The sequence below is a fragment of the Rattus norvegicus genome, chromosome 20, assembly GCF_036323735.1.
Source record: "Rattus norvegicus strain BN/NHsdMcwi chromosome 20, GRCr8, whole genome shotgun sequence".
NCBI lineage: Eukaryota > Metazoa > Chordata > Mammalia > Rodentia > Muridae > Rattus > Rattus norvegicus.
This window is the reverse complement of record NC_086038.1, coordinates 8,903,388-8,929,377: the sequence shown is the minus strand read 5'-3', so window position 1 is coordinate 8,929,377 and position 25,990 is coordinate 8,903,388. Positions and strand designations below refer to the sequence as shown.

At 45.4% G+C, this 25,990-nt stretch overlaps 1 protein-coding gene and 1 long non-coding RNA gene across 7 annotated transcripts in view; one reads left to right on the top strand and one right to left on the bottom strand.

Moving 5' to 3' along the window:
- Positions 1–25,990, bottom strand: part of Dnah8 (dynein, axonemal, heavy chain 8) — a 254,479-nt gene that overhangs the window by 19,472 nt on the left and 209,017 nt on the right. For all 6 annotated transcript variants that reach the window (XM_039099327.2, XM_039099333.2, XM_039099329.2 and 3 more), the window contains 4 exons: positions 22,323–22,424; positions 16,306–16,466; positions 4,063–4,219; positions 608–760 (listed from right to left, as the gene is read on the bottom strand). In XM_039099327.2, the coding sequence (XP_038955255.1) occupies positions 608–760; positions 4,063–4,219; positions 16,306–16,466; positions 22,323–22,424 (573 nt within the window). The remainder of the gene's footprint in view (positions 1–607; positions 761–4,062; positions 4,220–16,305; positions 16,467–22,322; positions 22,425–25,990) is intronic.
- Positions 23,917–25,526, top strand: LOC134483876 (uncharacterized). The gene is made up of 2 exons (XR_010061030.1): positions 23,917–24,050; positions 25,401–25,526. It is a non-coding gene; the product is annotated as an uncharacterized LOC134483876 (long non-coding RNA).

Here is a 25,990-nt window from a genome sequence, read left to right as displayed (position 1 = left end):
CGTTCGGGGGCACATACTACACGCAAACACACGGACACGCACATGATTCGAACGGAAAGTAAGATCTTTTTAGAATAGTGTTTTTATGGGCTGGAGAGACGCCGGGGCAGTTACCTGGTTAAGATCCCAGCACCCACGTGGTGGCTCACAATACACACACACACACACACACACACACCCACACATATGAACAAATATTAAAATAACGGTTTTTAAAATACATGAAGAGGAAACGTCACTGGGGAGCTGGGAAGAGAACTCAGTTAGTAAAGCCATTACCTTGTGAGCATGAGGCCCTGAGGTCCTCAGAACCCACATAAAAATATCTGTGTGTGCTAGGACACAATTACAATCCCAGTACTGGGGAGGGAGAGGCAGGAGGATCTCCAGGGGTCACTGGCCAGTTACCCTGGGATAACGGATGATGGGCAGGTCCCAGGGAGAGGCCCCACCTCACAAATGAAGGGGTTTGAGGGATGACATCTGAGGTTGCCCCTCTGCTCTCAACATGCAAGGGCGTCGAGCGTGTGTGCGCATGCCCGCGGACGCAGACGGACACGTGCATGCACAGATGTGTACGCTCAAGGAGGAGGGGTGCCACGCCCACCTCACTCATGATGATTGTTCCTTCGATAGCCAGCTTCAGGTCATTCAGACTATTCCGGAGGAGCGAGATGACCCTCTGCATCCTGTCGATCTCCTGTCTAAGGAATATGTTCATGGAATTAAGGTGTCCCATCTTCATCAAACGGGCTTTCACCTACAACAAGGGGGAGCGTGCCATCCTCAGAAAAGAAAATAATCGCTCACCATTTCTCTTCCAAATGACCTCTCCCGTTCTCATTCTTCCTCTTCCTCTGGAGGTGTCTCCCCGCAAGACCCAACGAACTAGAAAATACCTCTTGCAGAACCAGACTGACTGTTAAATCCCCCATTTTCTGAGCTTCAAAAACTTCTGTTCAACTTAAATGACTTTTATTTCCTGCTGATTGTACTTCGTTGATAATTGGAAATGTTCTTTTAAAAAGCTGAAATAAAATTGTACCTATTCCCTTTTTCGAATGATTAAGCGTTAAGTATCAGCTAAATATTCTTTTGCAATCTAACCTTCACAAGGGTACGGCAGGACTTTTTATTCTCCCCCCCCCTCAACCTCCCATAACTCTTACATTGTCGTTATTAGAAATGTCACAAAAAGTTAAGACAACCCAGATCTTTACAGAACAGTCGCCGGCGAATACAATTAACTGTGGATCATGGTTGCCTCGGCTGCAGACGCTAAAAATGGCTTTCCCTAATCTAATCGGTGAAAATATTTGGCTTCGTGGGAGAGCCATTAAGTGACCTGTCACTTGTTCCTGTTGGCATATCATGTATTGACCTTGTTAAGGAGATCAATACCAAAGCCTCTCGTTATGGAAACAATAAAATACAATGATTAATTAATTAATTAATTAATAAGCCAATATACATTTCAGTTTAGTGATGAATGCCAAGAAGAGACTGGCTGTGGATACCAGCTTGATTTAAGAATGAGACCAAAGAACCACCAGGAGGCTAGCAGACGAGGGACTCCCTTGCCAGAGATGCCCACGGCTCTCCCTGAGATGTAGGTTGGTAAGCAGGTTCTTCCAACGGTGGCCATCTCTGCTGTACAGCAGCTGTGTCATTCTCCGTGAGTTAAGGATGAAGGCAGGAAACAGTTACGTAAAAGCCAGTGGCCTGAGCTGGGGCCACCTGAGCAGGGCGGGGCAGATAACACGACGTCACAGTGCAGCCCTCCAGTGGAGGACCAAGACCCGGTCCCACATATGAACTTTAGGTTTTCTCCTAACTCCATTATTTACAATTTAAAAAGAAAAGTACGTGTGTATGTGTGTGTGTGTGTGTGTCTGTGTGCAGGTCTCTGTTCTGTGTGTGTGTGTGTGATCTGTGTGTCTCTCTGTGTGTGTCTGTGTGCAGGTCTCCGTTCTGTGTGTGTGTGTATGTGTGTGTGTTATTCTGTGTGTATGTCTCTGTTCTGTGTGTCTGTGTCTCTATGTGTGTGTCTGTGTGTATCTGACGTTCCGTGTGTGTATGTCTGTGTGAGTGTCTCTGTTCTCTGTGTGTGTCTCTCTGTATGTGTGTCTCTGTGTCTGTCTGTCTGTCTGTCTCCTCTCTCTCTCTCTCTCTCTCTCTTTGTGTGTGTGTGTGTGTGTGTGTGTGTGTGTGATGTGCATATATGCCTTCAGCAGTCAGAAGATTTCCTGGAACTAAAGTTACAAGCAGTTTTTAATTGTACTACATGGGTCCTGAGAATGGAACTCAGATCCTCTGTAAGAGCAGCAAATAAAAAAAAGTGTGTGTATAGGGAAATGGCTCAGTGGTTAAGAGCACCAACTGCTCTTCCAGAGGTCCTGAGTTCAAATCCCAGCAATCACATGGTGGCTCACAACCATCTGTAATGGGATCTGATGCCCTCTTCTGATGTGTCTGAGGACAGCTATGGTACTCACATAGAAAAAATAAATAAATCTTTAAAAAAAAAAAAAAGGAGAGAAAGGGCAGCAAGTGTTCTTTTTTTTTTTTTTTCGAAGCTGGGGACAAGCGCTCTACCACTGAGCTAAATCCCCAACCCCGCAGCAAGTGTTCTTAACTGATCTCCCAGACTCTAAAACCTTCCATTTTATTGTTTCTTTGTTGTCTACTGATTTATTTATAGGATCTCAGGCTGGCATCAAACTCGGCAGCGAGCTGAGGATGACTTTGAATGTCTGATGCTCCTGCCTCTCCCTTCTGAGTGCTAGAATTACAGGTGTGCACTGGCACAGCCAGGTTAGGCAAGGCTGGGAACCAAAGCCAGGGCCTTGTGCATGCTGGGCAAACGCTTTCCGCAACTCGGCCACTGGTCTCCAGTGTTCTATCTCCATCCTCAACCAGGCATCACGCACAGCATCCTTCATTCGTGACTACAGTGTGGCAATTCACTCTTTGGGGAAGGAGAAATTCTAAAGACCACTTCAGTCCCACGAATGGGACATGAAGCCCACGTATGGGCCACAAGGTAAAAGGAACATTCCAGAAATCTATCCTGTCATGTGGTAACTCCCTCAAACTAATGACCTTGTCCTGGGCTTAGTGTCTTAAAGATTTACTCTGTGTCTGTGTCTCTCTGACTCTCTGTCTCTCTCTGTCTCTGTCTCTGTGTGTGTGTGTGTGTGTGTGTGTGTGTGTGTGTGTGTGTGTGTGTGTGTACGTGCACCATGTGCATGCAGGTGCCAGCAGGGGCCACAAGAGGGCATCAGATCCCCCTGGAACTGGAGTTACAACAAATTGTGAGCAACTTGATATTGGTGCTGGGAACTGAACCCAGGTCCTCCAAGAGAACGGCCAGTCCTCTTAACTTATGAACCCTCTCTCCATCTCCCAGCTGCAGGTTGTATCAGAGACTCTTGTTGGGCATGATGGATTGACCCTGTAGTCCCAGCTACTCAGGACATAATGGCAGGAAGACTACTTGAGCCTAAGAGTTCTAGGTTGGCCCAGCCAACATAGCATGACCAAATCTATTTAATTTTTTTTAAAAAAAGGAATTATAATTAAAACAGAAAGGGAACACCCGAGAAAAGAGCATAATTATAACATTGACTGTTTCCTGCGTGATTATGATTCTGGCATAAACTGTTTACAGATAAAGCCAAAGACTTGCTGTGGTTGCTTACAGAAACCTCACAATGCTTCTGGGAGCGACCGTCTACAGTAATGGGGCTCCATTTGTACTGGAGAAGCTAATGGCGTAATTAGGTTTCAATTTACAGACTTCGTTTGACTGCTACATTTTCAACAACATGCCTCTATGAAATAAAGGAGAGAGGGTTGGCGAGGTGGCTCTGGGGGCAAAGACACATGCCGCCAAAGCTAACAGCCTGCGTTTGATCCCTAGGACCCACGGGATGGGAGGAGAGAGCCAACTCCTGTAGGTGTCCTCTGACCTCCACATGAATGTCATGTGCTGTGTGGGGGGCAGAAAAAACGGCCTCCCCCTTTCTCAGGATCTAGCCCAGTGGGAAGGGCGAGGCTTACCTCATGAGCCACATAGTTAGGGGGCAGCTTGCTGAGCATGTCCTCAGACAGCCTGTAGACAATGGCCTCTCGAGTCTCGCCCATGCCGCCGCCGCTCTCTTTCGGCTGGATGTTAGTGATGGTTTCGAGAACATCGGAAGCCGTGTTACTCTGATACCTGACAGGAAATTATGACTGCTCAGAATGAGGAAGGCAACCGTCGGCCTCAGAGATAATCGCTCAAGCTAAAGTGCGTTGGAAGGATCTCTTGAGGCAAAGCCGGCCATGGAAGAAAATAGGAAAGAAAAGAAAGGTAGAAATGTTACCGTCGACCTACAGGAATGAGACCGCTTGGGTTTCTGTTGGCTTCTAATGTGACATCAGAAACCGTGACAAAAGCAGTGCTCTGTCTCCGGAAAAAGAGATTCCTTACATTGTCCTTGGTGACCAAAATGACCATGGCTGACATTTACTGACACAAGCAACTTGCACTGGACATGAGCACGCCTCCTATTCTCTGCAGCTCATGAACGGGTGCAAGCGTCTGTCGGAATATGACAGCCATTCCCCTCCCTCGTCGGATTATGGGCTGCTCAATTTTCTCTGCTCTGTTTGTTTATGTTTATATGGCCTCCCTGGCATACGTTGTCAGCCATCTGTCCCACCTACTCAAATGCAGCTACCCATCTTGAAGGCTCGCTCAGTTCTGACTGAAGGGGTGCCCGTTGTGCAAGCCGGAGGCCCCAAGTTCAGATCCCCAATACCCACGTAAAATGTAGGGTGCTGCAAAACAGACCATGTCAGGGGCACATCTCTAGGCAAGGAAACACATCATCATCAGTGGCATGGGTGCTGGATGGTAGGAGAGATTAGCAACAAATAGGTAAATGGCTTCCCTTTCGGGGGACAGGGATGATCTAGGCTTTGACTGCAGGGATGGCCACACAATTCTGTAAACTTCCTGCACTTTTGCTCTCCAGTTAAACTTAAGGAGTTTAAGGAAGACAGATTATACTTTGTTGAAAAGATTTTTTTTTTCTTCAAAAATCAAACAGGAGAAAAGTAACACATCTTTGGGAAAGAAGAGACAGGCAAGCCACCAACAGGTTGCTACTTGAAAAGATTCTAAAGGACACGCTGGAGGAGAGGAGAGGAGTGAGGCCCGTGCAACTTGTGAGATGTGGAAAAGAATGGGCCGGTGCCTGGGTAAACCTGAACAAGCATCAGAGGGTAAACCACTATAAATATAACCGTGGGGCTAACAGTAAAACGAGATAAAATTAAAACACGAAGTGTCAGGAGAGGAGCACTTTGGCTTAATGTTCATTAAGAATGTATTTTTTATTTACTTGTGTGTGTGTGAGAGAGAGAGAGAGAAAGAAAGAGCGAGACAGACAGACAGACAGAGATAGAGACAGAGACAGAGACAGACAGAGACAGAGAAAGAACTAGTGCTTACAAAAGCCAGAGAGAGTATTGGAACCCCTGGAGCTGAACTCACAAGCAGATACACTTATTTCAAATAAATGGAGGATGACTTCTGAATGAACACAGAGGAGAAACCGAATTGGCAAAGGGCTGGAAAGGAGGAAGAAAGGAAACAGAAGCAGAAGTCTAAAAAACAGCCACATGGGAGATTGGGAAGATGGCTCGATGGGAGGAGTGTTTGCTGTGTTAGCGTAAGGACCAGAGTTTGGATCCTCAGCTCTCACATGAAGCCTGGCGGGGTTCTGTGTGTCTGTAGCCCCGGTGTTGGCGGTGGGGATAGGCAGATCGTGGGAGCTCACTGGCCAGCCCATCTAGCCAAAATGGTAGGTTTTGGGTTCAGCCGGACTCAAAAATTAAGGTGGAAATCGATTGAGGAAGACTTCCTAACATTGACCTCTGGCCTCTACACACGGGCAAATGAACCCACAAAAGACTTAGGCACACATGCATACACTGTGCAAAAATGCACAGACCACAGAGGACACACACACACACACACACACACACACACACACAGTATTTTTTTTTGGTTCTTTTTTTTTTTTTTCAGAGCTGGAGATCGAACCCAGGGCCTTGCGCTTCCTAGGCAAGCGCTCTACCACTGAGCTAAATCCCCAACCCCCACAAAGTATTTTTTAAAAGCAGAAGAATGGCAATATCTTATGTTGACTCTACTTTGCACGGTTTAAATATTCTTTTATATTTTACTCTATCCATATATTCCAAATGCAATCAAGAAGTTTTAAAGAAAATAACCATGTAACTGTATCTGTAACAATAGATCCTACCAAGAGCCTATAAAAAGCCATGTAGTTGATAAAAATGAGGAAATATTTCTTTATTCCTTTATCTCCGTTGATAAAGTGAGACGTCATCCAGAGTTCGGAATAAGATGGTGTGCTATAAAAACCAGTTATGAGCCAAGAGTGCTTCCTGCCCGTGATCCCAGTACTAGGGACGGTGAGGCAGGACGACAGCTATCAGCTTAGGTCCAACCTGGTGTACGTACTGGGTTCCAGCATGCTCCAGACTACTGAAAGAGAGAACCTACGTCACCTAACAACAAAGCCACAAAAAAACAAGAAACCAAACAAATGACTATGCTTCTGTCTTCTCTCTCTTTCTGTCTGTGTATATGTGTATGCATGTGCTCTCTGTGTATATGTGTGTATGTGTATATGTGTCTGTATATGTGTCTGCATGTGTATGAATGTGAGTATGTGCATGTGTATGTGTATATGTATATGTCTGTATATGTGTGTGTATGTGTGTATATGTGTACATATGTGTCTGTATATGTGTATGTATGTGTCTGTAGATGTATATGTATGTGTGTGTATGAATGCGAATATGTGCCTGTGTATATGCATGTGTATATGTGTATATGTCTGTATGTGTGTGTGTATATATGTGTATGTGTCTGTATATGTGTGTATGTATATATGTGTATGTGTATATGTGTATGTGTGCATGTATATGTGATATATATCTCCATATCTCACAGCTGGGAAAGTTGGCTGGGTGGGTTGGAGACACTGCCCCTGGCTTCTTACCTACACTTCCTAAGTGCCCTCTGTGTTCATGCACAGAGGTGTGACTTTCATGTTAGTGTATTAAGAAAGTATGCTTTTATAACAAGATGGCAAAACCATTTCCTTTTTGAGAAATCGACTCTCTCCTAGCTCCATGGGCAGAGCCCATCTCTAGTGGTACCGAGAACTTGTCAGGGATGAATTGGTGACGAATGTTTTGAGGGCGCTGAAATGTACCTCACAAACCACGCCAGCCAGAAAGGCCCTTGGCTGACGGCTGATGTTTCTCTTCAGCATACGGTGAGAAAATGACACCATTTTCTCTCTGTATGCCCAGGTGTGAATTAAACATCCTTCTGTGGAGCCAATGCTGTGACTGTCAGACATCTAAGGGGCTACTAAAGCATTATCCTGCCTTGCACTTGTGAAGGAACTGTGTTCTGTGGGAGCCAGGGGAGCCTGTGCAGCCCGTGTTTGACCTCACTCGTGCATGGAGCTGAAGGAGGGCATGCCCCTGCCTCCAGCATTCCTATCTGACATGATGAGCAGCTGCAATATCACATGTGGGGATTCAGACACGTATGCAACCTTACATGAAGTAGCCACAGGAAATTCACGCAGTGCCATGTTTCACACACTGGGCTTTTCTGTCTGTGTGGGAATTGTGAGAGCTCTCATGTAGTTTGGGGATCGCCTCTGTCTGGCCCTTTGCATGTGTGAATTTCAAAATACGAGTTAGCAAAAGTCAAAATGTCTTGTTTGTATTCATGTGTGCACTCTGTGTGTGTGTGTGTGTGTGTGTGTGTGTGTGTGTGTGTGTGTGCTGACTTCTCTTGGCATGTAACAATGATACGAGTCACAATCCAAGTTTAAAAGTCATATAAAGTCTAACAAAACCACAAATAATTCAGAGGGGACAAAGTCTATCTGAGCAGCTATCGAGACAACGAAAGTAAGTGAACCAGGGTCTAATGGCTGCAAGTCATGATACCCAGGTTTCAGAGATGTGGGTCTCGGTGTGATTCACATGAGTCCTTGACCTCCCTCTGGGGCTAGCTGCAGTCAAGACAGAAGACACGGATGAATCACTCTTAGAGAAACAGAGAGGCCACATGGCTGGCACCTGACAAAGCACTGCTAAGTACCAGGCAGGCTGGGTAGTATTAAACCCCCAGCTTTCTCCTCGACACCCCGTATGCATGTTTCCCCTGCACTCCTAGTGCTCTCTGTGTCTTACACTGAACACACTCCTGAATTGTTCCTTGTCCCATGTCCTTCAGCAACATCAATCTTGCCCATCTAGAATCCTAGATACAGCTTCCCGACGGCCTTCCTCGTGTGCTCTTGGCTTCCCTGATCTATTTCCCAATCGTTTCTGACATTCGTGTGCATTCTCATCTCTGCTGTTTCCACAGTGATTTGTATTTATTTTCGTCTGTGTTTGCATGTGCGTGCGCATGAGTATATGGGGTCAGTGGAGGGCATCAGATCCCTTGGAGTGGGAACTGTAGGTGGTTATAAACTGCCCAATGGGCGGGGGGTACCAGAAACCAAACTCGGGTCTTCAACAAAGACCAGCATGTCCTCTTAGCAGTTGGTCCATCTCTCCATCTCCCTATACCCTGCAGAACGAGTTCAAACTTTGTAGCCCTCCCTGGCTGCTCCAGCCATTGTGTCTTGGTCCTTTCTGTCTGCTATGTTCTCCCCTGTATTCCCATGATGAAGCCACTTCCGCCCATGCTCCACCCCTAAGCGGACAGCGGTACATCTTCTAGGGTGCAACTGGAATGTGCCCTCTGTCATCGGCTGTCTTTGATCCCTGAATTTGGATTTACTGGGGTTTGCCTGTATGGGGCCTGTATGCACTGTGGCACTGTATATGTAACCTGATTTTAGAGTTTATCAGATTGTCTTACGTATTTACCATCCATCCGTTTCCCTAATAGGCAAGGAGCTCACAGGATGAGAACTGTGTCTTCCTCATCTTTATGTTCCCGGGCTGCCCAGACGATGAGCTCTCAATAAATATTTGTTTGTTGAACCAAAGCCAGTTGGTTGGAATCTTATTAAACTTCAGATACAAAGGAGAACGGTTCTCCAATATTTAAAGGGCAGGAAAATTTAATTATCTGCCCCTTCTTGTGGTAAACATTTAGAGCATTATTATTACAAGTCTTCCCACTTCCTGACACTTCTCCACCTAAATAGAAATAAATACACGTGTCTGTGCGTCTGTCCGCAGACACAGAAAGGTGAATCAAGATTGTTGGTTCATTAGCTGTTTAAATGTCTGTTTTTTACAGCCCACTTCCATAGGGTTTTTCTCCTCCCTCAGAGCTATTGTACCTTTCTCATATTTCCCGTGGCTTTCAAAGAACTTGGATTGTTGCCTTGCTTTAAAATTCAAGGGATGGATTGCAAACATCTTTACACATCATCCCTCCAGAACTCAGGGGAGCCAGGGAGTTGAATTTCAAGACAAAGGGAGCTGTTTTGTAATTATAACACCAACACAGGTCCTCTAATGCAAAAGATAGAAAAACCACAGTAAATTTCCATGCTAAGAAGGTCATTCTGACCTGCCTGGACCATCTATGAGTGAAATGTAGAATGGCCCACATCTGAAGGCTCTTAGGAGCTCTCTCAGCTGGCCTCCAGTCTTGGATCCCCTCTGGACGCCAGCTCAGAGCTGGGAGCTAGTAGCTAGCTGTGCATACCATCACTGGTCAAGTTCGCAGGTGCCCCTGGGCGAGGATCCCGATGGAGATGAAGCGGCTGCCTCTGCTACATTTCCCCTAAAAATCACTTTCATGGTGGGTGATTTTGTTCTTTTATGAGGCTATCTAAGAAGAACCTTCAAAACTCCGGTATTAGTGGGGAACCATTAAGAAACTGACCCGCTTTGACTGACAGCAAGACAGGCTCCCCAGGTCACTTCCCTCTCCCGTTTTATTAGACGCGGAAAGCCCTTCCCTAGCATCCCAGGGCTGTCCGGATCCCGTGTCCTTTTCTACGGTGTGATTTTATGTTTGCAAAGATGCGAAAGGCAAGTGCCTCGTCAGCTGGCTCTGAGGGATAATTGCAAATACCTCTACATGCCTCAGAATCCCCAGGGCTTTCGGGGAAAGCGGTCTCCACAGATGCTTCGAGATGAAGCATGAAGGCTCATAATCCGGCGACTTGAGTCCCGAGTTACTTCTTGGAGATTTCCCTTCGGGATGAAGGTGAGAGAAGACGCTATTTGGCCGCCATGGCCTGGCGGCTCGGGGAGTTGGGAGTCACAAATAGCAAAAAAAAAAAAAAAAAAAAGAAAAAAAAGAAAAAAGAAAAGAAAAACTATTCAAACTACTCATAAAATAAACAATCAGCCACCTAAGGAGCTTTCAGTGCACAGTTATTTCCAGATCAGCACATGAACTGTCAGTGAGCATAATTTAAATAAAAATTAAAAACAACCTAAAACTCAAAAATTGCCAGTTAATTCCAAGAGGGACGGGTTTATATTTGCCCTGCATAGAAATGAGTACAAACGTGGTAACGAGGCATTTGATAAATTTCGGGAGGTAGAAAAAAATATGCATAACCCGCTAATGAGAAAAAGGGACAGAATAAATAACTGCGTTTGACGACAAGATAGAGGAATTTGCCGGGTCTTTGGTACCTTATAAATCTGGATAATAAAATGTGAACACGCTGTACACTTTTATAGCCTCTGTCACCGAGATATCCGGCCTCGTGGGAGAGATTTTACTTATTTTAGAGCATTTAATTCGGTGCGCTCTCCCTCCACTACCACCCTCAGAGACTCTTGTGTTTTGAAACAAAGGCCAGAGAGGAAGACCTGGGATTCCCTTCTACAGACTTCGCCCCTTAGAGATTTATGGATGTGAACTTCAGGAGGCAGGTCCTCATAAACGGGGGGCGATTCTTCACCATGCTCCATGACACCCGTGGGACTACGCAACAGCAGGACTGCAGTTGAATGGCACAGCGATTCCTCCGACTGGGAGCCTCCACACCCAACTAAGCCACTGCTTTGTAGCGTCCTTGTCTTGTGACTTCAACGGTCACCTTAACACCCCACCCTCCTACCCCATGAGGCTCCAAGTTTCCCTCCTGAGGACTTTTATTCTTGAATCCTATGTTGTCCTAACCTCCCAGGACGGGTATGGCAGGGGCGCCTTGGACTACGCATTTGACACAGCCCTTGGAGAACTGAGACTCACTGGGGTGAGAGAAAGAGGGTAGGTTGTACCTGGAAAATGTGTCCCTTATGGCTTACTGCCTCCTGGTGGCCACTAGGTGACAATAAGGGAGCAGGAGGCAGGAGCCTCTGAGAAAACAAAACCTTAAGAGGATTTTAAAAGCAGGATCATTTGGGGATAGGATTCTAGTTGCCAGATATTTCAGGGCCTAGGGGGAAAGAAGAATTAAACCCGAAAACCAAGCTCACCCAGCAACTTTCCAGACACAGAGCTGCAGGATACAGCTGGCCGGTCGCCTGGTGCGGCAGGAACTGGAAACAGAGCATGAAGAGCAGGCAAGAGGAGACTCAGGAAGGGAGAACCCCAAGTGGAAACCAAATGGGAAGATGGGAACTCAGCCGGATCAGAGGAGCTAAATGACCAGGTCCCAAGGGCTGACAGGCATCTCCAGTGGAAAGAGTTGCCCATCAGTGGGGGAGACTCAAGGCTCTCAACTAGTTCTCTCTGAGCATAAGAAAATATTGAAGATCTTGGCACAATTTTTGGGAGGTGCTAGTTTGGGCTTCCTATAATGAGCCTGCCAGATGGCTTCCCACACCCTCTCTGCCACCCATGAGCAACAATGGATGGACATAAGCTATAGATGAATGCTCTAGGCCTTGGCAATAGGCTCAAGGAATCCTGTCAGATCTGGTTTATAATGTGCCCTGTCACTTTGCCCCACCTGCCACCATCCCTGATTTAGGCCTGTATCCACATATCCCTGGGTTTTGGGGCTGGGTCTCTAACATGTCGTATGAGGTTCTAGATAAGGTTGCTGTATTGGAACTGCTCTAGATAAGGTTGCTCTATGAAGGGTGCTCTAGATAAGGTTGCTCTACTGAGGATGCTCTAGATAAGGTTGCTCTACTGAGGATGCTCTAGATAAGGTTGCTCTACTGAGGATGCTCTAGATAAGGTTGCTCTATGAAGGGTGCTCTAGATAAGGTTGCTCTACTGAGGGTGCTCTAGATAAGGTTGCTCTATGAAGGGTGCTCTAGATAAGGTTGCTCTACTGAGGCTGCTCTAGATAAGGTTGCTCTACTGAGGATGCTCTAGATAAGGTTGCTCTACTGAGGGTGCTCTAGATAAGGTTGCTCTATGAAGGGTGCTCTAGATAAGGTTGCTCTACTGAGGATGCTCTAGATAAGGTTGCTCTATGAAGGGTGCTCTAGATAAGGTTGCTCTATGAAGGGTGCTCTAGATAAGGTTGCTCTATGAAGGCTGCTCTAGATAAGGTTGCTCTATGAAGGCTGCTCTAGATAAGGTTGCTCTACTGGGTATGCTATAGGTAAGATTGCTCTACTGAAGGTTGGGGAGGTGGCAGATAGACTCCATTGTGCTCTAAACGCCCTGGAAACCACCCATGAAGAGAAGAGGTGGCAGTAGGAAGTGTCAAGGGGGTCATGGGTCAATTTGGGGGCTTGAGTTATCTGAGAGAATGCATATAAAAGACTGGCGAGACTTTAATCTTCCCCTTTCAGCTCCTGGTGCAGACAGGTAGTGGGCCCTGGCGAGCAAGATCTGCCCCAGATCAACCCAGTCAGCCCTGCAGCACACACGGAGGTAGCCTGCCCCGGGGCAGCCCACACTGAGGCAGCACAGCACAGGGGCAGCACACACTGAGGAACTGTTGGCTTCACAGAAGAACTCAACTCAAATTTCAAGCACATAAATCATTTGAGGGATCAGGAAATACCTAATATTTTATGAAGGAAGATTAACAATAAACATACATACACACACACACTCTCTCACACGTGTGCACACACACAAAGGTCTGGAACAATATGATTTATGAGCCTCGGTGCAAATATCTTCCCAGTGAACTGTTGACAGTCTGCCCAGATGAAAAGAATAAGAAAAGACCAGGAAAGAGCGGTGATAAATTTCAAGACTAAATGGATTAATTTGGATTAGAGTAAATCCATTATGTATTGTTTAGCAATTCAGGGGAGAACTGTGTAGTGCGTTCTACCGATATCAAGAGGTCCTGGATGAAATTCAGGAGCCAGCATTTGTTTGCAATGATAAAGAAAATGCAAGGAGGGCTGGGGAAAACCCCAGAGTAGGAGCATGCAATGAGGGGACCTGATGGAATAACAAAACTTGGGGGTCTTTAGACTGTTAGAGCACAGGCAGCCTGGACACGGGCTCACACACCTACCAAAATTCTGTCCACGGCTAGGGGAACATCTCAAATTAATGACTATGGATAAGTTAGTAGACTGCCGTTTGGAAAAAGGATGAGGTCTCGTTCGTGCCTATACATCTCGAAAATCCTAACGACGGAATGAGTTAGATGTGAAACACACCACCAGGCAAACACTAGAAAAGGGGTTTGTTCACTTTGAATAGCGTATGAGAAGAGACCACGCTGCCATTGCTGTAGACCCAGCTGCAGCAGCGGCATGGTCCATCCTGTGATCGCAAAACGACAAGCGACACTTCTACCTTCGAAAGCAGGCGCAGAACCAAATGAGGAAACAGGACACGACATTTGCAATGTGGGTCACAGATGAAAGGCGGGAATCGTGTGTGTGTGTGTGTATGTGTGTGTGTGTGTGTGTGTGTGTGTGTGTGTGTGTGTGTGTAAAATTAAGTCTTAAAAACAAGAAACTGCTACCGGAGAAGAGTAGATGAGTTATACATCAATAACACTCAGGTACAGACAAACTCACTCGAAATAAAAAAGACTATCTGTATGGATTTCATTTCTATGCTATGGTGAAACACCTTGAGCAGAAGCCACTCAAGGGAGGAAAGGGCTTATGATCCCAGAACACGGTCAGTCCTTCATTGGCTGGTACGTGGTGGTATGTGGCTGTAATCGCAACCCTTGGGAGACGGAGGAAAAAGGATCGGATTACAGAGCAAGTTCAAGGTCAGTCAGAAATGAGTGAAGCCCTGCCTAAAAAAATAATTTTTCCAAAACTGGAGATCGAACCCAGAAGTGTGTGCACACTAGGAAGGTATTTATCAGAGCTGCCTCTCTGGCCCACATAGTGGTATCTTTTATTACATAACAACTGCATGGCGTTTTGTCCACTGCTTTTCTTCCCACCCATGGGAAACCATCACATTCTATGAATTAGCCACACTCATTAGAGTCTAGAAGGGCTTAGCATTACTGATTCAGCCAAACCGAAGTTTGCTGGACATGAAGGTACAGCAGGGAGAACGGACACAGCTTCTGGATGCAATGGCATTTACATTTTAACTGGTGGCCGACCAATAGAAGCAAACAAACAATGAAAGCAGAGTGTGCCTGTGGTAGATACAAGAAAAAGTCAGTCAGGGGGTTAGGGTTTGAGGTGAGGCTTGAAAAGGGGTCAGCATCTGTACTTAGGGCGAGTGACCCTTAAGCAAGGGCCCGGAAGAGGTAAAAGGTGATATTTCAGGGTGGGGGCATGTTCCAGGAAGTGCGAGCGTGGAGTCCTGTGGTTTGGGTATGTAGGACACCTTGACCCAAGGTGAGGCAGGACCTTGGGAGGATTCTGAGCAGAGGAACTATGTAGTCTAACTCACGTTTTAACGGCCTCAGATCAAGCGAAACCATTTCTTCATGCCCCCTCTCTCGCTGTTTGTTCTCAAGCCGATCCCCAGTGTGACTTTTTTTTTTTAATTGTTTCACCCCCTGAGCATGCATTTCAGCTCACTGAACGGAGCCTCTCAAAGCAGTGGCCCAGAGGCGACAGAGAAGAGCTATCGTGTTCTGATGCAGGGTCTGCAATGAGCATTAACTGTTCAAGGCTTGGGACAGCTTCTCTCAAAGTGAAAAGCGTCATGGGCTGGATGAGAGGGTACAGAGATGGACCCAGTGTGGGCACAAAGTCTCATGTCGTGCAAAGGCCATGCTTTGTCTGGATCAGAGGACGAAATAACGCTGTAAGAACTGGGCAGTGCCCGTGTCTGATGACAGTTATTAAATTCACAGCCATGGCTGAAGGGCTGGGAGAGAGACAGACAGACGTGCCCCTCCTCCTAGCTAGCAGTGGACGGCAAGAGACGACGCCTTGCAGTGGAGGGACTCAGCTGGGGCTGAGTCAGCAGATAGAACGGGGTGATCCTTTTTGGTGGAGGGTTTTCCAAAGATAAACTTCATCTGGAAGGCAGCTAGAGAAGGGGCTGGGGATTGGTGGGCATGTCTACGCCTTTGTGGGACTGGGGACCTCACATGGAGCTGAGGGGTATGTGCTGAGGGGCTCATGGTCATAAAGTTGTAGCAAGCATGAGAAGAGGTGAGCCATCATAAGAGACAGGATTCTATGTGCCTTGCCCTTTCAGACCCTGCTTATGACATATATATATATATATATATATGTATATATACATATATATAATTATACATTACATACCATATATTATATTATATATCACATGTTAGAATTTATATTTAGATGCTTTTTAATTATGTGTGCACATGTGTGGGTAGGTGGGTACACATGAGTGCACCTGCCCAAGGAGGCCAGCAGAGGGCGACAGATCCCCTGCAGCTGATGTAAAAGGTGGTTGTGAGCCACCGGGCATGGTACTAGGAATTGAACTTGGGACCTCTATAAGCACAGCGAGCGCTCTTAACTACTGAGTCATCTCTCTGCTCTCAAGTGGTGTCTCTTCAATGGATGTTTGGAGGAAGAGATGAGGAGCTGGGAGAGGACTATCAATGGAGAACTTCGATTAAAATAAAAACATAACTGGTTTTATGACAGGACGGAGAAGTCATCAAGGCATAAATTACAGCCTTTGTGTTGTCATAAATGCCAGACCTTGGGGATTTAGTGAGTGGAGGGCAGGCTGAGTTGTCACAGAGTTGTAATTGGGAGACAGGAAGGAACGCTATTTTTCACAGTAAAATAAAAGGGAAGGAAAGGAGAGAGATTAAGGGAGAAAATGAAATGCGTAGTCTTTGCCAGGCTGAGTTACAAATGACACCTTCAAATTTAAAAAAGGAAGGAAGAAAGAAAGAACGAAAGAAAACAGAAACGCCAAGGACTTACGTGATGTCAGCGTTAGGGTGGAGCCCAAAGACTTCAGGGTTATCTAGGGATGGCAGAGACTGGATGTACTCAAAATACTGGTCCAAGGTTTTGCACACGGGGATTTTATAGCCGGTGTAAAAACAGAACGAGGGCTCAAACATCTTCTCACTGAACCAGACCTGTGTGGAGGGAGAAAATAAAAGAAAATTGATGAAAAGAACCAAGATTAGAAAGAGGGGGCTTATTTCCATTTTAATAGGGTTTCTCTCTTTTTTTTTTTAACTGTTGGCTTTGAAAGCATCTTAACAAAACTTATCAACGGAATAATTATCACATATAGGAAGAAAAGAGATAATCCACAAAGGAGAGGCCACACAGAAATAATAGGCAGGGCTGTGCTTGGCACCCAAGATTAGATCCAGCCAATGTGGAGGCTGGAGCAGGGCTAGAAGTGGGCTCGGTGGCTGGGCACTCGTTTGGCCTCCTGGAAGCTCTGAGTTCAATCCTCAGCACTGACCAAGAAAGCAGTAGAGGGAGTTGGGGGATGGGACGTGGTTCAGTTGGTTGAGTCCTTACATAGGGTGCACAGAGCCCTGGGTTCTATCTAGTGCTTATACTAGGTGTGGCTGTGTATTCTTGCAAACCCCGCACTTGGGAGGTAGAGTGAGGAGGGGCGGAGGTTCAAGATCATGCAAGTCAGGTCACACACAGGTCCATGCAGGCATGGGGCTCCTGAGCATCCTCATGACCCTACCTCTTCCTGGGCGAGGCTCTTCTCCTGGTTGTGTCTACAGTTTCACTCACAGGTACTTATGCACCAACAACTCCGCCACAGAAACTCCACAGCACCTGCCCCCCTCCCACTCAGGGCTTCCTTTGTTAATTAAGTTCTGTCCCTAGCCATAAGAAACAAATGTATCTGCTGCCCAACCTCCATTGCTGTTAGCCTGAAGACACCTTTTTCTCGTCTGTAACAAAATGTGGCGAGAGAACAAGTATACAGCTGGTGGGAACAGTCTTCTTTTGAAAAGGTGGGGAAAGTCGTTGAATGCCTGGGCTGGTTTGAGGCGACAACCTCCGTGTCTAATGGGGTGATTTTCCTAGTAAGGAAGGAAGTTGACAGGACCGGGATGGAAGCGAGGTAGGGCAAAGGATACAGGACCGAGCCTCACCCATTCAGTCCCCACTGTTCCTAGCAGCATCCCTCCATCTCCGTCTGCAGCTCTTTTTAGATCCAGCCATTATTCTGAAATACCGTGTCCTGGTTTTTTTTTCTACATGGCTCTGTCTGCTACTCTATTCAGTTCCTGTGTGTGCATGTGTGTGTGTGTGTGTGTGTGTGTGTGTGTGTGTGTGTGTGTGTGGTACAGAGCTCAGAACCAGAACAGAACGAGAAGGAGAGAGACACACAGTCCTTTCACCCAAGGAACTTGTGACCCAGCAGAGGGACAAGCCAGTTATGAAATAACCACTCTACTGTGAGGGGCACTGAGGTGAGAGCCAGGAGGACATAAAAATAAGCAAAGTGCATGGAAGGCTTACGACAGCAGGAAAGGGGCTGGAGGGATGGCTCAGTGGTTAAGAGCACTGATTGCTCTTCCAGAGGTCCTGAGTTCAATTCCCAGGATCCACATGGTGGCTCCCAACCATCTGCAATGGAATCAGATTCCCTCTTCTGGTGTGTCAGTATTAGCATACTTACATACATTAAATAAACAAGTAAATATGAAAAAAAAAGACAGCAGGAAAGATAGGCAGGTGAATGTCAGGTAAGGACTTAATCAAGGAAGAGGGTTTTTTTGTTTTTGTTTTTGTTTTTGTTTTTTTTTTTGGAGAGAGGTCTGCAGGGAGAGGATTGATTATTGATTGATTTTTATTTGTTAATTAATTAATTTATTTCACGTATTGGGTCAGGCACACTTGGCTTGGGAGGCCATGCTAACAGAAACACATAATAACGGACACCAAAGCATGAGGGGGGAGGCTGACAGATGCTGTGAAGCCTAGAATAAATATCATATTGTGGGAGGGAGACGGAAGGGAAAGCGAGGAGGGTCCCGTGACAGATGACTGGGCGTGGGGTGCTGAGTAGAGTTTAATCTAAGAATAGGGGAGCAATTTCAAGTTATTAAAGAAGATGGTGCTGTGCGTTTACAGCCGTCCCGAAGACAAATGCGCTCTTTAGTGATGTGGGTGGCTTAGGTCGCAGGAACATATGCCGGGATGGGAGCTTCCGGTCCACAGCACATTTGTCACCTAACAAATGACAGCACCAAGTGGCCCGAATGGCACATTTAGGCACAGAAGCAAAATGAGACGCAGCCCCGTGGTTCCCCGTTACGTTATTTATATATGTCCAAGTATGTGGATTTGACACACCCACTGAGGTTCGCCAGGAGTGGAAGAGTATAAAAAAAATATGTGCTCTACATGGAATTATTCTATTAGTCTCTTTTTGGGGTTGTTATGATGAAGTGCCCTGACCAAAAGCAACTTAGGGAAGAAAGGGTTTGCTTCGGCTTAAAGTCCCGGAGGGAAGGAGGGAGGGAGTCCATGATGGTGGACAGTCATGGTGGCAGGAGCATGAGGCTAGTATGGTCATCAGGAAACAGAGAGAGAGAGCACTCCACCCGGAAAGCAGAAAGAGTGTTCAAATCCATGAGCCTGTAGGGACATTCCTCGTTCAAACCGTTACAGAGATTCAAGCACATGCAAAGGAAAACAACTGCTACCATCTGGAGCCCACGAAACCACCAGGGCATCCATGGGACCTTTAAAAGGTGCTCCTTGCAAAAATATCCATAGGAGGGAGGGAGGCAAAGTTTGGAGCAGAGACTGAAGGAACGGCCATTCAGAGCCTGCCCCACATGTGGACCATACATATACAGCCACCAAAACTAGATAAGATGGGTGAAGCAAAGAAGTGCAGGCCGACAGGAACCAGATATAGATCTCTCCTGAGAGACACAGCCAGAGCATGTCAAATCCAGAGGTGAATGCCAGTAGCAAACCACTGAACTGAGAAGGAGACCCCCATTAAAGGAATTAAAGAAAGGATTGAAAGAGCTGAAGGGGTTTGCAACCCCCATAAGAACAATAGTGCCAACCAACCAGAGTTCCCAGGGACTAAACCACTAACAAAAGACTATACATGGACTGACCTGGGCTCCAACTACATATGTAGCAGAGGATGGCCTTGTTGGGGCACCAGTGGAAAGAGAAGCCCTTGGTCCTGCCAAGGTTGGAGCCCCAGTGTAAGGGAACGTCGGGGGCAGTGGGAAGGGGTGGGGGAGGGTGGATGGGGAGGGGAAACACCCTTATAGAAGAAGAAGGGGAGGTGGAGGGGATAGGGGGCTTATAGACAGGAAACTGGGAAAGGGAATAAATAATATTTGAAATGTAAATAAAGAAATAACCAACAAAAAAATATAAAATAAAATAAAAATATACATACCAAAAAAAAAAGGTGCTCCTTGGTCACTGCACTCCAATGCATACAATGCACACATGCACACAGACACACAGACACACAGACACACAGACACACAGACACACAGACACACAGACACACAGACACACACACACACACACACACACACAATTAACAGGGAAAATAAGAGGCTGGAGATACGGACCAACTGCAAAGAACACTTGGTAACTTTGTTCTCAGCACTCATGACATCGCCCCCAACAGTCTTTAGTGCCAGTTCCTGGGGACCTAACTCCCTCTTTTGACCTCCAAGGGCTCCTCCACCTTATGTATGTCCATGGAGGTCAGAAGAGGTTAGAAGATCCCTTGGGCCTGGGGTTAGGGACAGTTGTGAGCCACCACATGGACACTGGGAAAGAAGCCCTGGTACCTCTGTAGGAGCAACAAGTCTAGGACCAAGTGCTCCTAACCACTGAGCCGTCCCTCCATACCCTTAAATACACATAATTTTAAAATATGAGAATAAGTCTTTAAAATCCTCCAATTTTAGGTACTTTTACAATTATTTAAAAAAAAAGAAAACCAGGCTACTTACTAAGACATATGTTTTCTTCGGATTTCAGTGTGTTTCTCATGTAACGTTTATTATTTTTACACATTAACCCCCCTATTATTTCACGGTTCCTTCACTCAGCTCTGACATCACCTACACTCTCCTCCTTCCTGTGGCTACTTAATGCCTGTGCTCGGATATGCATTTCTCCCTGTGAAATGTACACGGCTTACTCTGTAGACCCCAGTTTACACCCCCTCCCCGGCTTCACTGAACAAACACTTTCACGGTCTGTGCAGGATGTTGAGCAGACCGTTTCTTCTGTGTTATACACCATCGGCGAGTGGTCTTTTCCCCGTGATGGATACAGAAGCTGCCCCCCAACACCTCAAACTACGCCTGGGGAAGGGATGGGAAACCTGAACAGAGAGGTCCACGTCAGAGTCTCTTTCCAGGAAGGCCAGCCTGTGGTGGTTGCCTTCACCTCCGACACACAATGTTACTGTGAACGGTTTGGTGCTTACGCATCTGTGGTCCCTTTCTTGAAATGTTCTGACGTCTGTTTTGCTGGATTTCAGCCAGTAGCACCAGGTTGACCTCTGGGAGGTCTGTGTCTAATTAATTTCCTAGCACTGGTGTTCCTACCTTTATATATCCATGCCAGAACTCACTATTTGTCATGTGCAACTTAACAGAAAAGATTTAAAGCAAAAATTAATTAATTAATTAATTTAATCAAATTTTAAAAATCGGGTATCTGGTCAACCTCCAGTTTGGCAAATTATTCCAGCCGTTTGTATGTTTTGGTGTGATTGTTCGTTCTCTCTCTCTCTCTCTCTCTCTCTCTCTCTCTCTCTCTCTCTCAAATAGATTTTTTCCCACCATAAATCCCAATTATAGCTTCCCTTCCTTCTACTCCTCCCAGTCCCTCCCTCCCCTCTCCACCCCCCTTTCTGTCTCTCTTTAGAAAAGATGAGCTCCAAAGAGATAGCTTTGTTGTGATTTTAATTAAATTATGCCAAAAAGAAATAGAGGAGGAAGAGCAGGAAGAGGAGGGAAAGAAAGGCGGAAAGGAGGACGAGTAGACAAGAGAAAATTTGCAGAAGCAAAGTTGCTGACAGAGTTTCTAAATTATAAAAGAATTCAATAACTGTAAATTATTCACGTATCTGATTTTCCCCACGTAGGTAAATGCAGCGTATTGTTTCCTTAACGCATAAAGAGATTTAAGAAGAGTTTGTGTCCAGCAGGGGTGGATTTATATTATCCCTCCTGGTAGAGTCGTCATTGCTAATGAATAATGTCCTCTAGAAAATATCTACCCGTGGGCATTATGTGAACTTTATTTTTTATTTTGGGGGGAAAGAGAGGGAACCCCTAGCATCCCTTCGACCATCAGTTTATTCTAATAGAAAAGAATATGGAATTACAGTACGTGCGTTCCCCCAGCAATTATTTTTAGCTCTGGGGTGGTGCTCTATCTTGCACTCATGGGGAAGAGGTACAGAGAGATGGCCAGTATCTTCATGATAGGCTCTGGAGAACTGAGAACGTGACCTAAGGGCAGTAGGGATATGGGCAGTTGGAAACCTCAGGATGGATGGTGGCTGGTTTATTATTGGCTGTGAGGGCACCATGGGAGAAAGAAGGGATTCTTGGCTAGTTTTGTTCATAAGCATCCCTCCTCTGTCATCTCCCAGCCTTGTTTGCCCATTGTAAACAAAAAAGTAGTCCTCAGATGGGGAGATGGTTTATGCCCATTGGAAAAGTATTCTTCAGATGGGGAGATGATGGCTCAGTGGTGAAGCACACTTCTTGCTCCTTCAGAGACCTGGGGTTTGGTTTCCAGTACACACACACACACACACACACACACACACACACACACAACTCTATAACTCCCACTCCAGGGCATGTGACATCCTCTTCTGGCCTTTCACGGGTACCCACATTTCACATGCACATAGCCATATGCACACATACGTAATTAAAGACACGGTACCCTATTTTTTTTATTAATGGAAAGCATTCTCCTCCCCCAGACTGACTTACCCGGGCAAAGCAGTTAAGCAGCCGCTTGTCGAAGTCGTCTGTCACTCTGCCACCGTACTGCACTTCTCCGATCATGTACCGAACCGTACTCCATGACACTCCCTGCATTAGAAACAAGGTGGGGGGGGGTCTCTGTGGGGAAAGTTCTGGAAGAGGGACTGCCACTGGGCTGTTATCCCCATTAGCATTAGCTGTTAACCTGACCCAGGCTGGAAGCACCTGAGGAAAAAGGTCTCAGTTGAGTATGTCTTTATCCGGTTGGTTGGTAAGCATTTCTATGAGGGACCACTACAGGTGGTGCCATTCCCTATGCAGGGGCCCCTAGGCTGTGTAAGGAAGCCAGTTGAGCATGAGCCTGTGAGTGAGCCAGCAAGCAGGTTTCCACCATAGGTCCCTGCTTCCAGCTTCCTGCCCTGACTTCCCTCAGTGACAAATAGAGACTTGGAAGTGTGAGCTGTGTAAACTTTGCTCCCTAAGTTGCTTACACCAAGAGTGTTTATCACAGCAGCTGGATGAAACTCGGAGAGCCGTGTGAGAAATTACTCTTAACCTCACAGGAATAACTCACTACCATGAGGCGGGAGCTGACCCGGTTTGTCCGCCAAGGAGAAATCTACAATATTAAGTGTTAGTCAATTAAAAAGAACCGAGACAGTATTTTTTTGTGATCGTAATCACCTGTGATTCTCATTATGGTAAGTGCCACATGGTTGCAGAGGGGCAGAAAGTAATGCCTAATGACGAAAGGGGCAAAATCAAGTATGGGGAGCTTTAATGTTCTCTCCTAGCAATAGATTTCCCCAGCTTCGGTAAGAGAACAAATAGGAAAGTATTTATTCCCCAGACTTTTCCATGATGCAATCCTGCGCTGTCTCATTCTGTAGGCTAAAACCGCTTCGAAATAGTCATTCATTTCTTAGCAATCTTATAATTCCTCTATTCATAGCTATTTAAAAAAAAACCAGTATATTTGGAGCAAAATCAAAGTGAGGATGCTTACGGATATTTGGGTCTTACTTTTATTTACTTATTGGTTAAACTTTTATCTTTTCAGCTTGGTTGCCTTTTTAAAGCAACCATTTCAAGGTACCTATCATTTGTATATACTGACAAGATAAGTGGCTGCAGAATATGAACCCACACAATATAATTTTTCATCATACTGCCACGGCTTTAATTTACTATCCTTTAGTCATTTTAGGAGGAAATGATTGGTCCTAGACTTGTGAACACTCATCATGGCTTACCCGCAGTGTCTGTAGTTCTGGAAGGCCTACTGTGGGCAGGGATAGAGGGACAGGGTGGTCTCTACTGAGCCTCTATTCCACACCACGCACTACGCTTTTATAAATACTAGTTCATCTGTGCCTCAAAGAGGCTACAACTACTTTATGGAAGAGGAAACCAGTCACAAGGCTCGCTGACTGGCTGGAAAACTCAGATTTCCCTTCGTAGCCTGCGAGGGCAGAGACAACTGAGTTTGCACTCCCAACTCTGTGGCTGTCATTTAAATGGGCATTATGACAACACCTGCTATGTCAGCCTCACGATGGTGGAGGTGTAAATGATGCCCTGCACAGGTAAGCACCTTGGTGACTGGGAAGTCTACACCATGTTGATTAGTAACCTTTACTAGAAGTGACCTCTGGGGCTGACGTGTGGCTTGGTGGTAGAGAACTTGTCTAGCATGTGCAAAGCCATAAGTTCAATCCACAGTATTACCAACAAGTAAGATTTTTAATTTCTATTTATATGCTGAATTTAACATTTAAATAATGAAGTAGGCTCTTGGGGCTCAGCATGTAAAACCACTTGGTATCCAAGCTTGAAGACCCGAGTCCCAACCCCAGGACCCACAGGCTAAAAAGAGGGAGCCACTTCTTGAAAGTTGGCCTCCAGCCTCCATATGTGTGCCAAGGTACGTTGAGTGGCTGCACTTACACACATGCATCACAGACAAACACACATGTGCAGACACACACAACACTAAACAAACTAATAAATAAATGCTTTGGAGGGCTGAAAGTGGTTATTCTAAGGCTGTTTTATGAGAAACCTAGAAATGGTTGAAATTTAACAGGGAGGAATTAGCTGGATTGAGTTGTACAGTCATGATCTCATTTGGTAACTAAGCTAAAATCAAATCATATTCATTTGTTTAAAAAGTTTAAAAGTACAAGGTTTAGAGGCAGTCCTTCTATAGATGCCGTTACAAACTTCTGAGTTGATTACACATGTGAGTTAAGGGCCAAATAGCAAATTCATGGCTCTGAGTTTGCAAGAGTACTTTCAAGATAATATTTAAGATATAGGTCCTGGGTTCAATTCCCAGCAACCACATGGTGGCTCACAACCATCTGTAATGGGATCAGATGCCCTCTTCTGGTGTGTCTGAAGACAGCTACAGTGTACTCATATAAATAAAAATCCATAAAAAATTTTTAAAAAAAGATATAAAGACAACAGTCCAGATTACTTTATATATATATGTAGATGGTTTTTTAAATGTCAGAAATCTATAAAATATGATATTAAAAGTTATTAATCTTTTGTTGAGACATATCTGCTTGGATTCTAAGAAGAAATTGAGCATCAGTGGAGTTGCTCCAATTATGGTGAGGCAACTGCTAGGCAAAAATTGCTTCAATTCATCTACAGACAAAATACTGTCCAGAAAAGGACAAATTATGCAGAATAGTTGACAGATAAGCTCTGCCAAGACAGGGTGATCAGCCCTTCAAAAATCTGCATTACAAAGTTCTGTCAGATGATCCTGGGCCAGAAGGCTCAAGACTGATGCTCCGTCATTTTGAGAAATAGGGGACTGTCCAGGTGATCAGTGGTCTCTATACATTGGCTAAGCTTGGAAGCCATGTTTTATGCTTCTCATATTTTCAGGTAATATTAATCATTCTCAGATTTCTGATGGGGTTGAAGACTGGTTATAGTCTCATAGCCTATCAGGCTGTTTAACTCTGAAAATACATATTTTATTAGATAGTTAATCAGATAGTATATCAGATAGATAGTATAACATAGATTTTAAGTCTGTCTTTTTTTTTTTCCTTTTTTTTTCAGGGCTGGGGATCGAACCCAGGACCTTGTGCTTCCTAGGCAAGCGCTCTACCACGAGCCAAATCCCCAATCCCTGATTTTAAGTCTTTCTTAAGCTGGAATGGAGAACTAAGTGTTCTGTTTAACTGATATAGTGTTCGACTGGGTGTTAGGTATATTTTATGCTTTTAATTACAAAATGATAATAGTTGTGCTCAGCTTATATTTGAGAGAAAGTTTTTTTTTTTAATTAGACAAAAAGGGTGAAATGTGGGATGATGTCATACAGGTGAGGCAAGTACAAGATAGAACGAGGCCTGTCATTGGACGAGAAGGAAGGATGGGTGGGAGAAATGTTTGAGGGAAGAGGAGGAGACCGGAACGGAAAGGACAGGAAAGAGGAAGAAACTGGAGAGAAGTTGCCGAGAAAACAAGGAAGCTGACTTTAAGATTCTACTCTGTGTATTTACAAGTTGTTATGAATGTTCTTAAGGGATGGATGTGTACAGGGTTTGTATGTTTAGGTGGGCGATTATATCTTATCAGTGGGATCAGAGGTTATTGTGTGGTGTGTTCTTTCTTGTGGAGAATTGAATTTGGGGGAGTGTGTGGTA